The sequence below is a fragment of the Haliotis cracherodii genome, unplaced genomic scaffold, assembly GCF_022045235.1.
Source record: "Haliotis cracherodii isolate W230 unplaced genomic scaffold, xgHalCrac1.p SCAF_8, whole genome shotgun sequence".
Classification (NCBI taxonomy): domain Eukaryota; kingdom Metazoa; phylum Mollusca; class Gastropoda; order Lepetellida; family Haliotidae; genus Haliotis; species Haliotis cracherodii.
In genome coordinates this window covers 10,589,591-10,610,453 of record NW_027266341.1, presented here as the reverse complement: position 1 = coordinate 10,610,453, position 20,863 = coordinate 10,589,591, and the positions used below count along the sequence as shown (strand labels likewise).

The following is a 20,863-nucleotide window of genomic DNA, read 5'->3' as shown; positions in this document are numbered from 1 at the left end:
CCGTAGTTTATATTCTTTCGTATTTTCAATAATATCAATTAATTATAAAACGATTCTTTTTTACTGTGTACCAAAATGTCTGTGCTTGTAATAAAAGTTGATATATGTTATCAGTGGACAAATTATACTTTGAAAACTTGCTAACTCGAAATTTCGCAGGTCGTCGATACTGCATCGAGTTATCCGTATTTCGAGTCAGACGGAGTGAGGAGCTAAAGATGATGTAATATTTGAAGTCCAATCCAAAGAAATCTTTTATTTGTTTTGACTCAAAAAGGAAATAAATATGACTATCACAACTGACATCACCAAAATATGAATATTATAATGAATCTATTCGTACCTATCGGTTGTTTTGAATGACGCAACATGACAACTCGTGTTGAACCGCTTACCTCCCTGACAACCAGAAGTTGTGTAAGCAAATCACGGCTTAGGGAATCAGAAACAATGACTGGGGTTGTATACACTCTGGTTGGAACCAGCCAGCCATTAACGTAGGCCGTAAAAGCGATTACGAAGAACGGCTATGGAACCAAGGATTACCCTGGGATTGGCCGGCACTGGCTTGCGTCAACGCGCCCTGTTAACGACGCCATTTTCGTTTCTTGGCTTCAAAGTAAACAACAGAAAGTGTTCGCAAGTCAGGGAAAGTGAGAAGTTGGATCATTTAGAACTTTTATCAACGCAGTCTGAAATTTGACAAGAAAACCGCAGACTTTGTGAACTTGTTACTGAGTTTCGACGCCTAGAAAATGGAGTAAAACGTGAAAAAAGATCTTCACGTTAGCTCAAGAGGGTGTGTCTGGTTGTAAGATCTCAATCACTATGTGGACATTGCGGAGAAATAATGTACTTGCTGTTATTGTGATTATTATTATAGCTGCTCCTCGAGGTAAGTTACACATTTAGTTGTGTTCATATTTTGTATTTGTGTATAAAATGTTGACATCTTTTTTATAAGAGACATACCAAATTTGAGAAGACAGAAGGGAACATTCACGTATCTTTGAGTCCTAGAAGTTAGGTATATGATGAACTGCCCGGCATAAGAAAGTAGACACCCATGTTTGATGGTGGCTAAAGTCAAACAAACAAGAAATGGTTATTCGATGCTGATTATTTGATACGGGTATCATAGTTGCGTTTTGGACGTTAAGTTTGCAGTGTTTCGGCGACTGTTTTCAGCCACGCGACGTTTTGATGACGTCTGTAACCTTTTGGTCATATTGAATTTTCAAGAGTGTAATTTCTTTTGTCCGTCAATTAAACAAACCTTATATCACCTGTTTAAAAGTATTTATGTCAGTTTTGAAAGATTTTGTTCCCGATGTTGTTAATTTCAACTCATTTAAGATAATGGCGTTCTTAGCTGAAGATGTCTGATGATGAGTGATGCTTATAAAACTACGTTGTTATAACAGTGCTTCTACACACAACATACTGCAGCCTATGGCCGATAGACCCCAGCTTACGGCAATATTTTTTTAAAATCCAACATAAACGTCTCAGAATTTATGTTCATATTGTCACATTTCTATTTGTTTAACTACAAATGTATTCACTATCTTTTATTGTAATTATTATAATTTGTGTTTATATTTTGGTAAATATACTGTGTTAATTCTCGAGAAATGTCAAATATCTCTTACTACAATTAGAAAATAGGGAGTGTAATTTTGCTATTCTTATAAACGCAGACGGTGACTGCGCGTGCACCTACCCCAGCGCACTCGACGGCGTCTTCTACAGCTCCCACGACGGCTACATCACGTGGAACAACACGACATTCGGCCAATATACAGTCACAACCTTCAGCCAGACCTTTGCTAACCTCGAGTACGAGTGTCACCTTAACGACGGCAATTACTATATTGGAAGGTGTGTGTTGAATTATGGGTAAATGTTGACGAGGCCACGGATCATGTTTGCGCTTTGTGGGACACCACGCCGTGCCCGAGGGTTTCATCAACGTGGCAAACGTCAACGACAGCGTCACTTTGGTGTTTACTCCACAAAAAGGTTACATGTCGTGACGTGGCTGAAGTATTATCCATAACGTCGCTAAACCCAATTCACTAACTCACTCACTCACTCACTCATTCAGTCAGAGCAATCCGTTCATTACTCCCGTTATTGTCGCGATATAAAAGAGAGTTCTGCAGAAAGGTTGTGGGATGGTGGTGGTGGTGTGTGGGAAGCGTACATGGCCCATGTATCCTTTATCCTATATCCCCATTCACGGAGACATACATGGGGTACTGGGGACCTACTCAAGGGGGACATACACGGGTACTGGGGACCTGCTCTCTCAAGGGGGACATACATGGGTACTGGGGACCTGCTCTCACAAGGGTGACATACATGGGTACTGGGGACCTGCTCTCACAAGGGGGACATACATGGGTACTGGGGACCTACTCTCTCAAGGGGGACATACACGGGTACTGGGGACCTGCTCTCACAAGGGTGACATACATGGGTACTGGGGACCTACTCTCTCAAGGGGGACATACACGGGTACTGGGGACCTACTCTCTCAAGGGGGACATACATGGGTACTGGGGACCTGCTCTCTCAAGGGGGACATACACGGGTACTGGGGACCTACTCTCTCAAGGGGGACATACACGGGTACTGGGGACCTACTCTCTCAAGGGAGACATACATGGGTACTGGGGACCTACTCTCTCAAGGGAGACATACACGGGTAGTGGGGACCTGCTCTCTCAAGGGGGACATACACGGGTACTGGGGATCTGCTCTCTCAAGGGGGACATACATGGGTACTGGGGACCTACTCTCTCAAGGGGGACATACACGGGTACTGGGGACCTACTCTCTCAAGGGGGACATACACGGGTACTGGGGACCTACTCTCTCAAGGGGGACATACACGGGTACTGGGGACCTACTCTCTCAAGGGAGACATACATGGGTACTGGGGACCTGCTCTCTCAAGGGGGACATACACGGGTACTGGGGACCTATTCTTTCAAAGGAGCCATACATCGGGTACTGGGTAACTACTCTCTCAAAGGAGACATACATCGGGTACTGGGGACCTACTCTCTCAAGGGAGACATACACGGGTACTGGGGACCTGCTCTCTCAAGGGGGACATACACGGGTACTGGGGACCTACTCTCTCAAGGGAGACACACATGGGTACTGGGGACCTGCTCTCTCAAGGGTGACATACACGGGTACTGGGGATCTGCTCTCTCAAGGGGGACATACACGGGTACTGGGGACCTACTCTCTCAAGGGGGACATACACGGGTACTGGGGACCTACTCTCTCAAGGGGGACATACACGGGTACTTGGGACCTACTCTCTCAAGGGGGACATACACGGGTACTGGGGACCTACTCTCTCAAGGGGGACATACACGGGTACTGGGGACCTGCTCTCTCAAGGGGGACATACACGGGTACTGGGGACCTGCTCTCTCAAGGGGGACATACATGGGTACTGGGGACCTACTCTCTCAAGGGGGACATACACGGGTACTGGGGACCTGCTCTCTCAAGGGGGACATACACGGGTACTGGGGACCTACTCTCTCAAGGGGGACATACACGGGTACTGGGGACCTACTCTCTCAAGGGAGACATACACGATTACTGGGGACCTGCTCTCTCAAGGGGGACATACACGATTACTGGGGACCTGCTCTCTCAAGGGGGACATACACGGGTACTGGGGACCTACTCTCTCAAGGGGGACATACACGGGTACTGGGGACCTACTCTCTCAAGGGAGACATACACGATTACTGGGGACCTGCTCTCTCAAGGGTGACATACACGATTACTGGGGACCTGCTCTCTCAAGGGGGACATACACGGGTACTGGGGACCTGCTCTCTCAAGGGGGACATACACGGGTACTGGGGACCTGCTCTCTCAAGGGGGACATACATGGGTACTGGGGACCTACTCTCTCAAGGGGGACATACATGGGTACTGGGGACCTACTCTCTCAAGGGGGACATACACGGGTACTGGGGACCTGCTCTCTCAAGGGGGACATACACGGGTACTGGGGACCTGCTCTCTCAAGGGGGACATACATGGGTACTGGGGACCTACTCTCTCAAGGGGGACATACACGGGTACTGGGGACCTACTCTCTCAAGGGGGACATACATGGGTACTGGGGACCTACTCTCTCAAGGGGGACATACACGGGTACTGGGGACCTACTCTCTCAAGGGGGACATACATGGGTACTGGGGACCTGCTCTCTCAAGGGGGACATACACGGGTACTGGGGACCTACTCTCTCAAGGGGGACATACACGGGTACTGGGGACCTACTCTCTCAAGGGAGACATACACGGGTACTGGGGACCTACTCTCTCAAGGGGGACATACATGGGTACTGGGGACCTGCTCTCTCAAGGGGCACATACACGGGTACTGGGGACCTACTCTCTCAAGGGGGACATACATGGGTACTGGGGACCTGCTCTCTCAAGGGAGACATACACGGGTACTGGGGACCTACTCTCTCAAGGGAGACATACACGGGTACTGGGGACCTACTCTCTCAAGGGAGACATACATGGGTACTGGGGATCTGCTCTCTCAAGGGGGACATACATGGGTACTGGGTACCTGCTCTCTCAAGGGGGACATACACGAGTACTGGGTACCTGCTCTCTCAAGGGGGACATACACGGTACTGGGGATCTGCTCTCTCAAGGGGGACATACATGGGTACTGGGTACCTGCTCTCTCAAGGGGGACATACACGGTACTGGGGATCTGCTCTCTCAAGGGGGACATACACGATTACTGGGGACCTTCTCTCTCAAGGGGGACATACACGGTACTGGGGATCTGCTCTCTCAAGGGGGACATACACGATTACTGGGGACCTTCTCTCTCAAGGGGGACATACACGGCACTGGGGATCTGCTCTCTCAAGGGTGACACACGTCTTTCACTGTTACCCTACACGGACCCGTCATGATGCTATTGGTTTCCAGGTCGGCGTCGTTCACGATCTACACCGGCCCCTTCTACGCCTACATCTGCCTGGAGCTGCACAGGGTGTCCGACAACCTCTTCTACTACTACTATGCCACCAGTAAGTCCAGTTAGATTTTTTGTTTAACGCCGCACTCAGCAATATTCCAGCTATATGACGGCGGTGTGTAAATATAGAGTCTGGACCAGACAATCCAGTGATCGACATCACGAGGATCGATCCACGCAATTTGGAGCAGTTCATAAATACTGCTAAACTTCGAATGGACACAATGTGATAAATGCTCTGCAATGAATTATCCAAGACTAGTACATGTAGTTCACTGAGATTGTTCAAAGTGGTCTTATTCCACAATATTTTTATTATTCCGTGAAGGTCAGACATGTTGTGTTTCTTCCTCAGCTGAGTTAAGTGGCGCTAATGGAGCCCGGGTGAAGATCCTGCCAACCAGCACCAGCGTCACATCTGCCGCCAGCATCTGTGACGAACCAACGCCATACGATGACGGCACCTTCAGCATCCTTTACAGAAATGGTGAGGTGCTTTGTGGTTCAAAGAGGTCCAAAACAAAAGTCTGGGTTCGGATCCCAGATTCAGTATGATTATGTTTTTAGGTTTGTCAGCACCATATCTGTGTTCGTGAGTTCACCAAAGCGGTCGGCGTCTAAGACATTCCTCCCACACCAAGCTGTTACATGTTGATATACTGTCATACTAACCAAAGCGGCGTAAAATCCAACTCACTCACTTAAAACGACCATGATATCACCAAAGCGGGCGTTGGAATTTCGTTTCGTTTTTGTTTCAAAGTTTGATGCAGTTATTCATATCCTCAAACGAAATTGCATTTGTTGCTTCTGGGTCACCCATATCGTATTGTTAAAGTTGCAAATATATATTTCTTAAAGTTTAAAGGGGAATATTGCTTATAGGAAAACATCTCGTAAGTTTGGGGGAAAAGAGCAGTTAATAAATCGATGTCGGATGAACGTCTTGCTTTTTGGAATTATTTAGAATTACATTTTGTGAGAGGGCGCATCTCAACCGTTTTTATCCGACATTTACCTTTCGAGCTGGTCCCTTACAAATAATGAATCCGGTCGACTATCATAGATATAAGCTTCAACACTATGACTATCTATAGTAAATGTCAAACACAGGCACCAGCATATCGACAGAGGCAACCACCTGTCCCACTGACCTACAAGGATACTACTTTTACACCCTCAACGACGGCACAACGACACACTGCAACAACGGCAGTTACCTCGACGTGTGCGCCGACACGAAGAGTCTCACTTTCAACTACACCGAGTGCAACACCACCAACGCGTTGTATTCAGGTGAGCGAAAGGAAAGAATTGCTTTTTCTATGTTTGTTTGTTGTTTAATGCCACACTCAGCAATATTCTATATGACGGCGGTATGTACATAATCGAGGCTGGGAAAGACAAGCCAGCGATTGACATCATGAGCATTGATCCACGTAATTGGGATACGACATGCATCGCCTATACGACAAGCTTAGTCGCCTTTTACATCAAGAATGGGTTGCTGAAGACCTATTCTACCCCGGATCTTCACGGGTCAAATTGCTGTTTGAAAATTTGTCATTTTGGAGGTTTAAACCGGTTGTAATGCTTCCAAAGAGAGAGTTTTGCTTTTGTTATTTAAAACTTGAAAGCAGTATGCTGTGCGTTAATGGACACAATGACCAAAATAGAGATTATAATACGAGCATGTGTGTCATACTGATTTTACGAAAGGAGTGTCAGAACTTATGTATTTCCCGAGCGAGAGCGAGAATATACATGAATTCTTACACGTGTTTCGTCAAATCAGTGTAACACACGTGCGAGTGTTATAACTTCTGTATTACCCATTATATCTTCTTCTTTTTTAGCTCCCCTTTAATAAAATACACTGATCACGACTGCCGTTTTAGAAAACCACAATTGTCGAATGACGTCAACAATCTTCAGTTATGACGTCGTTTCTAGTGTGACGTCATTCCGACCTCACCGTCCAACACACTGGCGCCCGTTAAGTGATATGATATATATAAACTCAGCTATTTATAACTTAATTAAGGATTGACTGTGTATTTTTTTCGGTTCATTGAGGTATGAATCGAAAAACCAATGTGCAAACTGTATAGCGAATTCATACAGTTTGCACATTGGTTTTTCGATTCATACATCAATGAACCGAAAAAAATACACAGTCAATGCTTATAATTAAATTCGACAGCATAAAACATGTTTTATCTACAATAGTCATTATTAGACAAAAATGACGAGACTGATAAACATTCCAGGTGTAGGAATACATACTGTGGCGTGACATGAATCAGCTATTTGTTTAATTTATGCACATAAATTGACACGCCTACACTGTCAGTGGCCAATCAACAGTTAGAACAGTCAGACTGTAACGAACTGGAAGAAATATGTCCGGGAGAGGGCGGCTGTTTCAAATTACATGGTCAGTTACCGCCAGATTCAAACATTACTTCCCTGATTACGGTAAAACACAGTTGGAAAAATGCTAGTTAGAAAGGAAACCCGAAGACATGAAAGTTGAACCGAGGCGAACAGAAAAAAAACAGGCGAGCGAGCCTGCATGTTTGCTGTTTCATTCATTCTCGGCCTTCGGTTTCAAAGGTTTGTTTGGGCAATGAATATGCATGAAAGTCGCTAAATGTCATGTGCATGACGTCCGATACACGTGAGCAGAAAGGGCATTCCCTCGGCTGTAATATTGGGCTTCCCCGACATTCCGAAGTAATAAAAGTAGTGCGCCTCGGTGGGCGTGGCTTAATTTTTTACATTCATTGCGAAATGAATGCAATAACACGTGACCAATTCAGCTAATCAGAATACAGGAATTTCAATGAACACAACGAAAAATTAATTAATTGGTAATAAAGGCGGTGTGTACACTATGTAAATACATGTAATGTTGAAGTCGATTCTTAGAACAAAATAAGTGAACAATAATTATTTCACAGACTGCTTATTTAATCATTAACACAGAAAAAATGAAGTCAACAATACGAAATTAGCGCAATAATGCAACACAAACCCCGCCCACTCTATTATCAGCCAATCAGGAAATAGTAGTCCAAATGTGGGATGACACAGCCTTGTAGGTTTATGCAAACATTAACGAATAAAAAGTAAATGCTTGATTTGCCATCGTACTTACAATAGCTTTTATATGTAAAATATTTCTTTTTTTCATTCCCCTGTTTTCTGCCGAGAGGTCGAAGGCAACACCCATTCCAGAGTTGCGTCCCTTAGAACACAGGATCCTATGATTGTTGGTTCGAATCCACGATTCGCCACGATTATGATCCCAAGTGTGTCATTTCACCGAGAAATGTCACTTTACATCTCCAACAACATACGACATAACTGAAGCACTGTTCAAAGAGCCAATTTAAACCAATTTATACCATGAAGTTTGAACTCGATTCTTAAAGGTCGATCAAAGGTTTCAAATCACAATAACCACACCTGATTCTTTGTAGGTAGGCATTTTGAAATATAGGTATGTACGGTTAAAGGCTACAAACCGCATGCTGCGTGTTCGATTTCCAATTAAATTGAGAGGTAACCTATCACTACATTGAAAACGCGATGTGTTTATCGTCTATCTCACTCACTCACTCGCGTTTTCTGTTGCAGCTGGTGGGCAGTTGTACTGTCTCTACAGTCAGAACACAAGCTCCACACACTACGTGATTCTGTACAACGCTGACGCGAGTGTCGACGACAGCACAACCTACCAGACTGTCTGCATGGTGAGATCGAAATATTTATAGATGGTTGCCATTATATTTATCGTATGTAAAAGCAAAAGTAACTGTGATTATGTCCTACTTTCGTTGGTACCTATTTTAGAACGTATTTTACTCACTATTCAGCCTAGTGGTATCAGACACCCAGTTTTCCTTAAGGTATTAATTTCTTATGACGCAGTCCCATTTTATGCATCTTCCCGAGGGAAGTGAGTTAACTGACTATATAAGTCCGAACTAGGCTGGAATTCCTGGGCTCGATCGTAGCGCCACCAGTGGCTATTACGAGTAATGTCCTTTCTATGCCTGTCCAATTGACCAATCAGATTCCACCTCTCGTATCACTTGCATTTGCTTCAAACAAAACGGTGGCGCCCAGTCAAGACGATCTGATTGATAATCAAGCTCTATATTGTGACATAACGAGTCTTACATCGCGAAGTGCATCAAATCACGTGAGCACCTTGATTAAAAGCATGAAAAGATTTGTAAAATATCTGTTGACAACGAGTTAGCGGTGAACATGCTTTGCAAATCTTGCAGTCGACCGAAATCTGCATAACACTTTACGAACCGGATTTCGATTTCGTTAGTCCAGCCAAAATGTAACTCCATAATACCAGCCTAGTTCGGCAAGGGTGGAAACTGGACTTTTAAAGTCAGTTAACTCTCTTGCCTCGGGAAGATACATTTTATGCGGGTTACGCCACTTGGGAATTTGCAAACATTTTAATGTGTTACAACAACTAATAATTCAAATAAGCTCATGTCTTTCGATGGTGTCTCTCACCTCTGATTGGCTCCTGCTATCAGACATGTATGCTACAGGATCCCCTAACCGCTTCCACTCCCCTTTGATAAACGAAAGTTTGTTTTTTGTTTGTTTCCTGTTTAACGCCGCATTTAGCAATAACTCATCTACATGACAGTTAGAAGAATTAGATTACATTTACTTATTTCTAGAGAAAGAAATTCGTGCCAGCTTTGAATTCTAATTTGACTCAAGTTGGTTGTTTTTTTATAACAGAGAAAAGTATTGGTAAAAGAATGCGATTGATCTACGGAATCCGCTTGCTACATTCATTATACATACAGATATATGTATATATGTATACATACATATGATATATGTACCATAAATATCTGACCTGTCGTGTCATAGTGATTATATGAGACCTTTAAAAATTCACAGACATGATTTGAGCACACTCTGTACGTAACTTACCGTTGCCTGATATTTAAGCATAGTTTTGAAGAAAGGCCGCAAACAATGGCATAAAAATATCGCCAATTTGATCTGAGCGTTCATTGGTCTGAGAACTCTGGTCTCCCTCTTGCTGCAGCCAGGCCGTGGCTTGATTCGTTAGTTATAAAATAGCGACTTCAACGCAATGATTAATCACGTGTGGTGAGGGAGTTTAGTGTAAACACATCCAAAAGAATGGATGATGTACGAAACTTTAACTCAAACACATCAAAGGGGATTTGAACACAATGATTTAACACTATGTTCGTCCTGACAGGTTCTACAGAAGGACAGCAGTGGTGTAGGCTACGCTACCCAGTATCCCAAAGAATGCCAGAACACCACCTTGATGAACTCCACAGCAGTCGCCTCCCCTGGAGCCAGTTTGATCTTAACACTCAATGGTAATTCAGTTGTATATTTTTTCATGTATCTGTACTTTTCTTTTTCAATTGTAGTCCATAGTTTTTCATTTCTAAGTAAAGATGAAAGTAAAATAATTCTTGTGCGAAAGGTGGGTGAAAGGTTCTTAACCTGACTTTGTTGATGAAGTTGGTTGCTTAGTATTTTTCAACATACTATCCGCCGAGGTCAACACACTTCTGCCAACGATGTTGGAGTGCCTGAATCCGGTGTATAATACTTTCTCCTATTCGTGTGAACGTCCACCACAGCAGAAATTACGTTACATAGTTCATTATGCTCATATCATCATGAATGGTACGTCACTGGGAAAGCCTAGCGAGCACATGTACTCAGCAGCATTCCTCATCAAAACATCACGGGTTTGTATACACCAGGATCCGCTATACCCCGTGAAGACCCGCGGCACTGTTCCTGTATCATCTTCCCGAGGCAAGGGCGTTAAATGACTATAAAAGTCCAGTTTCCACCCTTGCCGAACTAGGCTGGTGTTATATTTTGGCTGGATAAACGGATCTATGCATAGGCCAATCAAAATCGCGTAACGAAACCGATATACGGCTCGTAAACTGACGTACATATTTCGGTCGCTTGCAGTATTTGCAAAGCATGCGTTCCGCCAACTCATTTCTTGTTTTCAATCAAGGTGCTCGTGTGATTTGATGCATTTCGCGAAGTAAAACCCGTTTTATTACAAGATTTTCATCATCGACCAGGTCGTCTTCAGGGGGAGGGCGCCATTTTGTTTGAGGCAAATGTACGTGATATGAGAAGTGGAATCTGATTGGTCAGTAGGGGGGATACAGAAGGGACATAATTCGTAATAGCTACTGGTGGCGCTACGATCGAGCCCAGAAATTCCAGCTAAGGGCAAAGGTGGAAAGAGGACTTTTACAGTCAGTTAACACCCTTGCCTCGTCAAGATGTTCCTGTATGTGAAATCGTAGTATCTGCCCTAAACATTGCAAAGGGCTGGGGCAATGGCAGGGTTCGCACAAAGTTCGCGGACGAAAATTATTGTTAATTTGAGTTCCATAAATTATAACCGGCCTGAGCTGACGTGAAATAGACCGTCACTACAATGCATGTTTGCCTTATGTATTCACGGGTGATGGAGGAACGAAATGTACACGCACCAGTAAAGTATCGATTAACCATGGCACCCCTCGCAAGTCTTTCACCAGGCGAAGGGCTACTCGCATTTAACCTTACCTTGAACTACTACAAATCCTTTTCATATTTGTATTTATATTAATCTATTTCTGTTCTTGTCGTTTCAGATTCCTGTCGTAAGTAAATCCTTCTCGACTTATAGATTTTATTTCGAGCACAGAGTAACGCAAACCAGTGCCAGTACTATTTTCATTTCTTTAATATTCTTTAATATAGTACTGACACACTGGTTGGGACAATATATGTTGGACCTTGTGTTATAAGCCCATGTGATCACGCAAGTGTGTTTTGGAATGGTAAATATACTGTATTGGAAATAAACATTGTATTAAGATTCACTGGTCGGGGTAATAATGGTGAAGCGCTTTGGGCATACTTGTGTGTGGAATGTCACGAGGTGTGATGTGACCTGACTCTTTATCACCGGCGTTTAATCGAAGTGGTAATAATTTGGAGAATTCCGTGCGTAAAAAAAACTACCCGGCGTTTAATCGAGGTCCGGCGTTTAATAAAGACAATGGCATGTATTCCATATCCGGCGTTTAATCGGGGTAATACGGTACATGTGGACTGTCATATCTTTTCTAGCTGTCGCAACGACGACTGTGACGCCGGCCCCCGTTGAACAAACCAACACCGCCTCTGTAATCGGGGGAACGCTCGGGACTCTCATCATTCTCGCTGCCGCCGTCGTCGTCTTCCTCGGCGTCTTGTGGTGGATTAAGAATAAGAACACGTCATCCAAGGTGGACAAGGCGGAAGACAAGGCGGAAGACAAGGAAGAGATAATACCTCAAGGTCATGGCGACATCAACTCAAGGACGTTATTCACGCCGACTAACAAGATCCCACTTGAACGCGACAACGAAATCATTTCACAACGTCACATCCGCACCAGCTTCGACGACGCTGACGGCACGGCGGGAGGCGAAGGGGAGAGCATTACAAATGAGTACGGGGAGATCCAAGCTGACGAGATCATGATAGTCTCTGAAGGCACGACTGTGAGCAATGACCAAATGACGGAGGCCAGTCTCCCCATGTCCAGCGAGGGAGGGGAGACGCCGCAACCCACCGAAGTGACACCTCCCGGAGTGGTCAACGAAGACGTGGAGAGTGCTCAGGCCACCGCACGCACACCCCGAGATTGAACGTCGACGGGCAAACATGACAGCCTTATATTAACATCAGGATAACGTTAAAGTTGAATCATAGACGTATTAAATTGTTTACCAACTAACAACGAATAGTGTTTTAGGGAAAACATGCTACACGGGCTGGGTGTAGTTACACCAATCGCCTCCTCGCCAGCACTTTAGTGGCTCCTTGTGGTAAAAGCGCTGGCTCGTCACTTCGAAGACCTGGGTTCGATTCCCCACATGGGCACAATGTATGAAGCTCATTTTAGGTGTCACCGGCCGTCATATTGCTGGAATATTGCTAAGAGCGGCGTAAAACCATACTCATTCACTCACTCATATTTCAAACTTTCATTGTTCATTTCAAGTAGGTACACGTGTAAGTCATTTTCAGGGTGCTTCATACGAGTAGAGTAGGGCGAAGCGCGCATAAAATACATAGGAGACAAGATCCAGGTGACAGAACGAAGAAATGTTAAAAACTGGTTGTATTACTTTAATATAGTCATACATCAGTCTTAGATCCAGGTGCATATTGACAGGTCCATACGTGTCGTGTTTGCAATGTGTGAACCGAGACATTAGCCCTGTGTACATGGATTAATGATTAACTGGTATATTGACATGTAAAATTGAGTTAGTAGATAAATAAAGGTTTTTAAACTGCAAGCAGCAAGTGTCTTGTCCCCCTATAAAATCATCGTATGTTCTGTTATATACTACTCAAAACAAGTTAAGGAACACCCACAATTGGAAGGCTGTGTGTTGTAAGACCAACCAGCCATGACAGATTAACTATAGTCATATAAAAAAATTGGGTGTTCTTTAACTTCTTTTGAGTAGTATATATGTAAAAAAAGAAGAGGTTGCCCTTTGTCTTGTTACCTATCTATTCATCACTACTTTTTTTATCAGTAATGGATCGTAAGACATGTGTTAGGGCCTTAGAACCTCCACGATAAAGCACTTATATCCCAAACGATTTTTGTTGTGCCTTCCAAAGTATACCTAACCTAGCAACATTGCTTACATTTGAATGCCACCCAATACTGTGATTATTAACATTGTTTCTATTGCAATTTGATTGATTGATGAACAGATACATTGCATATCACTGTTGTTATAATCTCAACTGTGTCCTTGTCATAACTTACCAGTATATTTTTTTATTTCATTTTTTGTGTATACCTAAATAATTTAGTAATCACAAATGAGACTTCCGGTTTCATAAGAACTGATGTGTACTATCTATAATGTGAGTCTTATGTAATATGTTCTGTAAATGCTTCTATGCCTTCCAATCCAATGGATTGAAATAATACTTTTCAATAAACAGAACATTTCATCAAGCAGTGGTTGGTTGCAATGTTCTACTTTAGTGTTACACAAATGTCAGCTGCAATTTGATTAAAATCAGATCTTAATGCTAACTACTGCTACATAAGATCTGATTAAATCAGTTTGTATCATCAGTTGCCAGATGCGAATACAGAGTTTCACAAAGAAACATTGAGTGGTTAATGTGTTATGAGTAATGACCCATGCTGTAGCACAAATCCTACCTCATTCGAACCTATATTCAATTTTAACAGTGATTTGTCAGGTAATATAAATGTGTAATTCTAAGGCGATGTGAAATTGGGTTAAACGTCGCGTCCAAGATTATTGCACTTATATAGCGATGTGCATGCACGTGTGTGTGTGGCTGCTTGTACTAGTCCGGACTGATGCCGATTTAGAGTGCTAGCTCACTGAGATACAATGCCGCAGTTTAACATGAATACCCCACTCAGACACAGTATACTGACTCCGAGCTGACCAGTCCTTGTTTTAGCCCCTTAATGCCGAGCGCCAGACAGGGTAACAACAAGTACCATCTTTTAACGTCTTTTGGTATGACGCGGCCGGGAATGGAATCCCGAACCTACCGCTCTCGGGCGGACGCTCTACCTCTAGACCACAGAGGCGGTTGTGTAATTCTAAAAATGTTTAGAATGTATACTACTTGTTGGATTAGAAACTCAAAAGCTATATACTGCCGTGAAGATCCAGGTTGGAATTAGTCTTCATCAACCCATGCTTGTCATAAGAGATGACTAAGGGATCTGGTGGTCAGGCTCGTTGACTTGGTTGAGAAATGTCATCGTATCCCAATTGCGTGGATCAATGCTCAAGATGTCAATCACCGGATGGTCCCATCCAGACTTAATTATATTTGACCGCCATCATATAGCTGGAATATTGCTGAGTGCGGCGTTAGGCAACAAACCAAACAATATGAGTAATGAGGTGCATCTCAGACTTTCAGAACAGGTCACTGTTCCCTTGAAACAACACAGAAAACTCATTTCCCCCACACAGATTTTAATCCACTGACCAGAATATAGAAAACATGCCATGATAAAAATCACGAGATTCACAATTAACAATATATGCCGTGGATTCCGAAACAGTATGTACAGATCATATGACACTTTATTTGGTGGAGAAAACAAACTCCTATATAATCATGAGAAATATATTTAATCCTACCAAGTAGGAAGTTGGTCAAATGGTCTGCATTTAGTTGCTAAAATAACAAAACTCAAACAAAACAACACAGATGTCATTCTAAAATTCCATATATATTTAACAGAATAACTTGAAAATATACTCTTTGTCATGAAAAAATAACACATTCTAAACGTTCAAACATTCAGCATTCTCAAAATCCACGAAACTTTAAATTATTTTTTCATGACCGAAACACTGCCTCAAAAGTACTTATTGGCTGCAGGGACCTTATTATATCTCCTCTTTGTACAGACACAGCTGGAGGACAGATGAGGGGTATACCTCGTATCACCATGGCTATTTGTGTTTTGACCATTACTTGGACAAACCAAGGAAGCACTGTGACTTGGGCCTAGCACTATTTTGAGCCGTATATCAGCTATATCATAGTGTGTCGGTTTACTGTGCAAAGAATGTCATTTGTGACACAGGTAAACAATGTTTACCACTTCTGCCCAAAACTGTTCTAAACTGAAAGCACTGATTTTGCCCTGACAGACCAACCTGGGATTCATGACCATTATCCACGCACAGCTAAGGGATGTAACTCAAATTGCACAATACATTGTGGCGCCTTTGACCACCAAGCATCATAGGACAACTGTGATAAGCAGGAAACAAAGTGACCTTGAACTGAAGTGGATCAAAGTGAGTGAGTGAGTTGGGTTAAATGCCGCTTTTAACAGTATTACAGTTATATCGCGGTGTGCCAGCTTAATGTGGGAGGAAACCCCGAAGTGATGCAGGTCTCAGACGTGTACCACTTTGGTGAAACCCTCGAGCATGGGTATGGTGCTGACAAACCTAGAAACATAATCGGGTGAACTGGGATTCGAACCCACAATCACAGGTTTCTGGAGTGCCCAAGTGAGGCAACTCTGCACAGCGAATCGCGGCGCCTTAGACGACTGGGTCACCCGTGCCCCTGGATCAAAGTGTGGAGAGTGTTCATATGTTTCAAGGTCATGAAATATAGGCATTAATGACAATTGGTCTAATTATTGTTTTCCAGCACCACAGATTGTACAGAACATATTTGTGCTTTGAAACGAAACTAATGTTTCAATATCATTGAAAACTAGCCATGGCAAGAACGTGCACAAAAGCAGCTGGCTACAAACAGTTTGTTGCTGACAGAGCAGAAGCATGATGAATATGAACATAACCAAACTACAACAACAGTTATATGCACGAAAGATATAAAATACCATACATAAATCAATATGTTCAAAATCAATGAATAAATTAATATTAAAGAACTTCTTAAAGCTAACCACACATGGGAACATAAAATAGGTGTTGGTGAATTCACCAAGGACACAAGTGAACCCTCCCCGGATGCAGGGTAACGCACACAGGGTGCAAGTGAACCCTCCCCGGGTGCAGGGGAACGCACACAGGGTGCAAGTGAACCCTCCCCGGGTGCAGGGGAACGCACACAGGGTGCAAGTGAACCCTCCCCGGGTGCAGGGGAACGCACACAGGGTGCAAGTGAACCCTCCCCGGATGCAGGGGAACGCACACAGGGTGCAAGTGAACCCTCCCCGGATGCAGGGGAACGCACACAGGGTGCAAGTGAACACTCCCCGGGTGCAGGGGAACGCACACAGGGTGCAAGTGAACCCGCCCCAGATTCAGGAGAACGCACACAGGGTGCAAGTGAACCCGCCCCGGATTCAGGGGAATGCACACAGGGTGCAAGTGAGCCCTCCCCAGATGCAGGGGAACGCACCCAGGGTGCAAGTGATCCCTCAACGGATGCAGGGGAACGCACACAGGGTGCAAGTGAACACTCCCCGGGTGCAGGGGAACGCACACAGGGTGCAAGTGAACCCGCCCCAGATTCAGGAGAACGCACACAGGGTGCAAGTGAACCCGCCCCGGATTCAGGGGAATGCACACAGGGTGCAAGTGAGCCCTCCCCAGATGCAGGGGAACGCACCCAGGGTGCAAGTGATCCCTCAACGGATGCAGGGGAACGCACACAGGGTGCAAGTGAACCCTCCCCGGATTCATGAGAACGCACACAGGGTGCAAGTGAACCCGCCCCGTATTCAGGGGAACGCACACAGGGTGCAAGTGAACCCGCCCCGGATTCAGGAGAACGCACACAGGGTGCAAGTGAACCCGCCCCGTATTCAGGGGAACGCACACAGGGTGCAAGTGAACCCGCCCCGGATTCAGGAGAACGCACACAGGGTGCAAGTGAACCCTCCCAGTATTCAGGGGAAGGCACCCAGGGGGCAAGTGAACCCGCCCCGGATGCAGGGTAACGCACACAGGGTGCAAGTGAACCCTCCCCGGATTCAGGAGAACGCACACAGGGTGCAAGTGAACCCTCCCCGGATTCAGGAGAACGCACACAGGGTGCAAGTGAACCCTCCCCGTATTCAGGGGAACGCACACAGGGTGCAAGTGAACCCGCCCCGGATTCAGGAGAACGCACACAGGGTGCAAGTGAACCCGCCCCGGATTCAGGGGAACGCACACAGGGTGCAAGTGAACCCGCCCCGGATTCAGGAGAACGCACACAGGGTGCAAGTGAACCCTCCCCGGATTCCGGGGAACGCACACAGGGTGCAAGTGAACCCGCCCCGGATGCAGGGTAACGCACACAGGGTGCAAGTGAACCCTCCCCGGATGCAGAACGCACACAGGGTGCAAGTGAACCCTCCCCGGATTCAGGAGAACGCACACAGGGTGCAAGTGTACCCTCCCCGTATTCAGGGGAAGGCACCCAGGGGGCAAGTGAACCCGCCCCGGATTCAGGGGAAGGCACACCGGGTGCAAGTGAACCCTCCCCGGATTCAGGGGAAGGCACACCGGGTGCAAGTAAACCCGCCCCGGATTCAGGGGAACGCACACAGGGTGCAAGTGAACCCGCCCCGGATTCAGGGGAAGGCACACCGGGTGCAAGTAAACCCGCTCCGGATTCAGGAGAACGCACACAGGGTGCAAGTGAACACTCCCCGGATTCAGGGGAACGCACACAGGGTGCAAGTGAACCTGCCCCGGATTCAGGGGAACGCACACAGGGTGCAAGTGAACCCGCCCCGGATTCAGGAGAACGCACACAGGGTGCAAGTGAACCCGCCCCGGATTCAGGGGAAGGCACCCAGGGGGCAAGTGAACCCGCCCCGGATTCAGGGGAAGGCACCCAGGGTGCAAGTAAACCCACCCCGGATGCAGGGGAACGCACACAGGGTGCAAGTGAACCCTCCCCGGATTCAGGGGAAGGCACCCAGGGGGCAAGTGAACCCTCCCCGTATTCAGGGAACGCACACAGGGGGCAAGTGATCCCTCCCCGGATTCAGGGGAAGGCACCCAGGGGGCAAGTGAACCCATCAAGATGCTGTGATAGAGAGGGGGATGGATTTCACTTTCATGTTGATAATATTATATTCAAACAACTTGCATAGTTGTTTATCAGGAAGACAGGTTACTTAGGAATTATATTAATCTGAATTCTGCAATTATGATAATACATACATCTGTTTGTAGTTGTTTGTTGTTTTATGCCGCACTCAGCAATATTCCAGCTATATGATGGCAGTCTGTAAATAATTGAGTCTAGACATGACAATCCAGTGATTGACATCATGAGCATCTATCCACGCAATTGGGATCGATGACGTGCATCAAGCAAGTCAACAAGCCTGACAACCCGATCCTGTTAGTCGCCTCTTACGACAAGCATAGTCGCCTTTTATGGCAAGCATGGGTTGCTGATGACCTATTCTGACCCAGATCTCCATGGGTCACATCTGTTTGTAACAACCTTTGACAACTTATCATATAAATAAACATAAGTTATGAAATAGAGAATTATATATAATCAAACTTTAAAGTGATGCAAAAAATATTCATCACCTTGTAATAAAATTTTAACACAAAACAACCAGTATTAGAAATAATTCATATTCTTAAAATATGAATTGAATAAAGTTACTATTATGCCAAGAATGTCTAAGAACAGATTTCTGAACCAAATGACGTAAGTTAAACAGTAAACATTTTGACAGTCTGAGGTAGCAATCTGGACACATGCTATATCTATATAGCATTTAGATCATCAGTTTGTTTAGGACAGACCTGTTTAGGAAAATAATTCTAAATAACAAGCACAAACGGAAACTTGAGATGAAATACAATCTCATTAAAATCTGATCTTAGTTCTAGCTACCACTAAACAAAGATCTGAGGACATCCCATTGCGGGTCATGTCAGGACGACCTTTCAACTGACCAATCAGAGCATTGCTTATCAGATCATGAAAGTGACAGTTGGAATGTGATTTTTGATAGTGCAACCTCAACAAAAAAAAACACACGGGGTATTCAACACGACAATTATGGGCTTTATGACTGTATTCATACAATATAGACCATCTATTTTGACAGTCTGAGGTTTGAAACTCGTACCGTAAAAGTCGATTAAGCTGCCTTCTGATTGGCTATTGTCGACCTCTTGTTAGTCAATCCATTGGTCGGTCAAAGGTTGCGAAAGGTTGGTCTGACGTGACCTGTAATGGAATGACCTCAGATTTTTGTTTAGCAGGGGCGAGAACTAAGATCTGATTTTAACGAGATTGGATGAAATATCAAAATTTCCACATTTATAATCAGATCACTGCAGAAACTGAATATAATTATATTTGGTATAATTGGATGGAAAATATTCTCAAGTCAAAGAGAAAATAATATTTCTAATTAATAAAAAGAACAAAATCTAAACTTTTGGCACAACATATTCACACATATTGAATGTTAATTGTTTGGCTGGTGGTGTGCATTGAACTAAAATATATAAAACAGATAACAGCTTATTTCAAACACTGCATCCTGACAGTCAGCATTAGGGGCTAAAACAAGGAACGGTAGCCTCGGAGTCAGTATACTGTATCAGTGTTAAAGTGCGGCATGGTATTGCAGTAGGGCTGGGACAAGTCCAGATGTTTACCACTTCAGGGAAATCCATGAGCACATGCGTGGTGCTGGTGAGTGAGTGAGTAAGTGAGTGAGTTTGGTTTTACGCCGCTTTTAGCAATATTCCAGTATGGTGGGGGACACCAGAAATGGGCTTCACACATTGTACCCATGTCGGGAATCGAACCCGGGTCTTCGGCATGACGAGCGAACGCTTTAACCACTTGGCTACCCGACCGCCCTTCATAGTGCTGGTAAAGTGGGTCATAGTTTTGGGGCTTCTGGGATTGGAAACCAGGATCCTACGATTCTTGGACACAACTCTGCATGGGTACCCAGGTACATAGATTGGACCTACCGGCTTGCTTAAAAGCTACACTACATACTTTCATACTTAAAGGGATCCATTGCCTTGAATTCATTTGTGCACACACACAATATTTGGGATATTGACATAAGCTGGGTTGTTTTAATACAAAGTTTTAAAATAATATTTTTGTTGTAATTATTTTGATTGTTGCATTAACATTAATTTTACAACCTAACAACTAATGGTTATATGTCAGTTTGCACGATGTTCATAAAAGTTTACCAAATAATTAT

At 44.5% G+C, this 20,863-nt stretch overlaps 2 protein-coding genes across 2 annotated transcripts; both read left to right on the top strand.

Moving 5' to 3' along the window:
• Positions 1-828: 828 nt before the first annotated feature.
• LOC139450378 (uncharacterized) lies at positions 829-12,794 on the top strand. The gene is made up of 9 exons (XM_071232061.1): positions 829-895; positions 1,701-1,881; positions 4,998-5,098; positions 5,402-5,533; positions 6,160-6,342; positions 8,689-8,804; positions 10,325-10,451; positions 11,751-11,759; positions 12,232-12,794. The coding sequence occupies exons 1-9, from the start codon at positions 829-831 to the stop codon at positions 12,792-12,794; spliced, it is 1,479 nt and encodes a 492-aa protein (XP_071088162.1).
• A 3,879-nt stretch (positions 12,795-16,673) lies between these two features.
• On the top strand, positions 16,674-18,632 carry LOC139450377 (neuroblast differentiation-associated protein AHNAK-like). The gene has a single exon (XM_071232060.1). The coding sequence runs from the start codon at positions 16,674-16,676 to the stop codon at positions 18,630-18,632; it is 1,959 nt and encodes a 652-aa protein (XP_071088161.1).
• Positions 18,633-20,863: the final 2,231 nt, after the last annotated feature.

Coding starts and splice junctions, on each gene's coding strand:
- LOC139450377 (XM_071232060.1), top strand. CDS start 16,674: ATGCAGGGTAACGCACACAGGGTGCAAGTGAACCCTCCCCGGGTGCAG.
- LOC139450378 (XM_071232061.1), top strand. CDS start 829: ATGTGGACATTGCGGAGAAATAATGTACTTGCTGTTATTGTGATTATT. Junction 1,882..4,997: donor GGCAATTACTATATTGGAAG/GTGTGTGTTGAA, acceptor ATTGGTTTCCAG/GTCGGCGTCGTTCACGATCT. Junction 5,534..6,159: donor CAGCATCCTTTACAGAAATG/GTGAGGTGCTTT, acceptor TGTCAAACACAG/GCACCAGCATATCGACAGAG.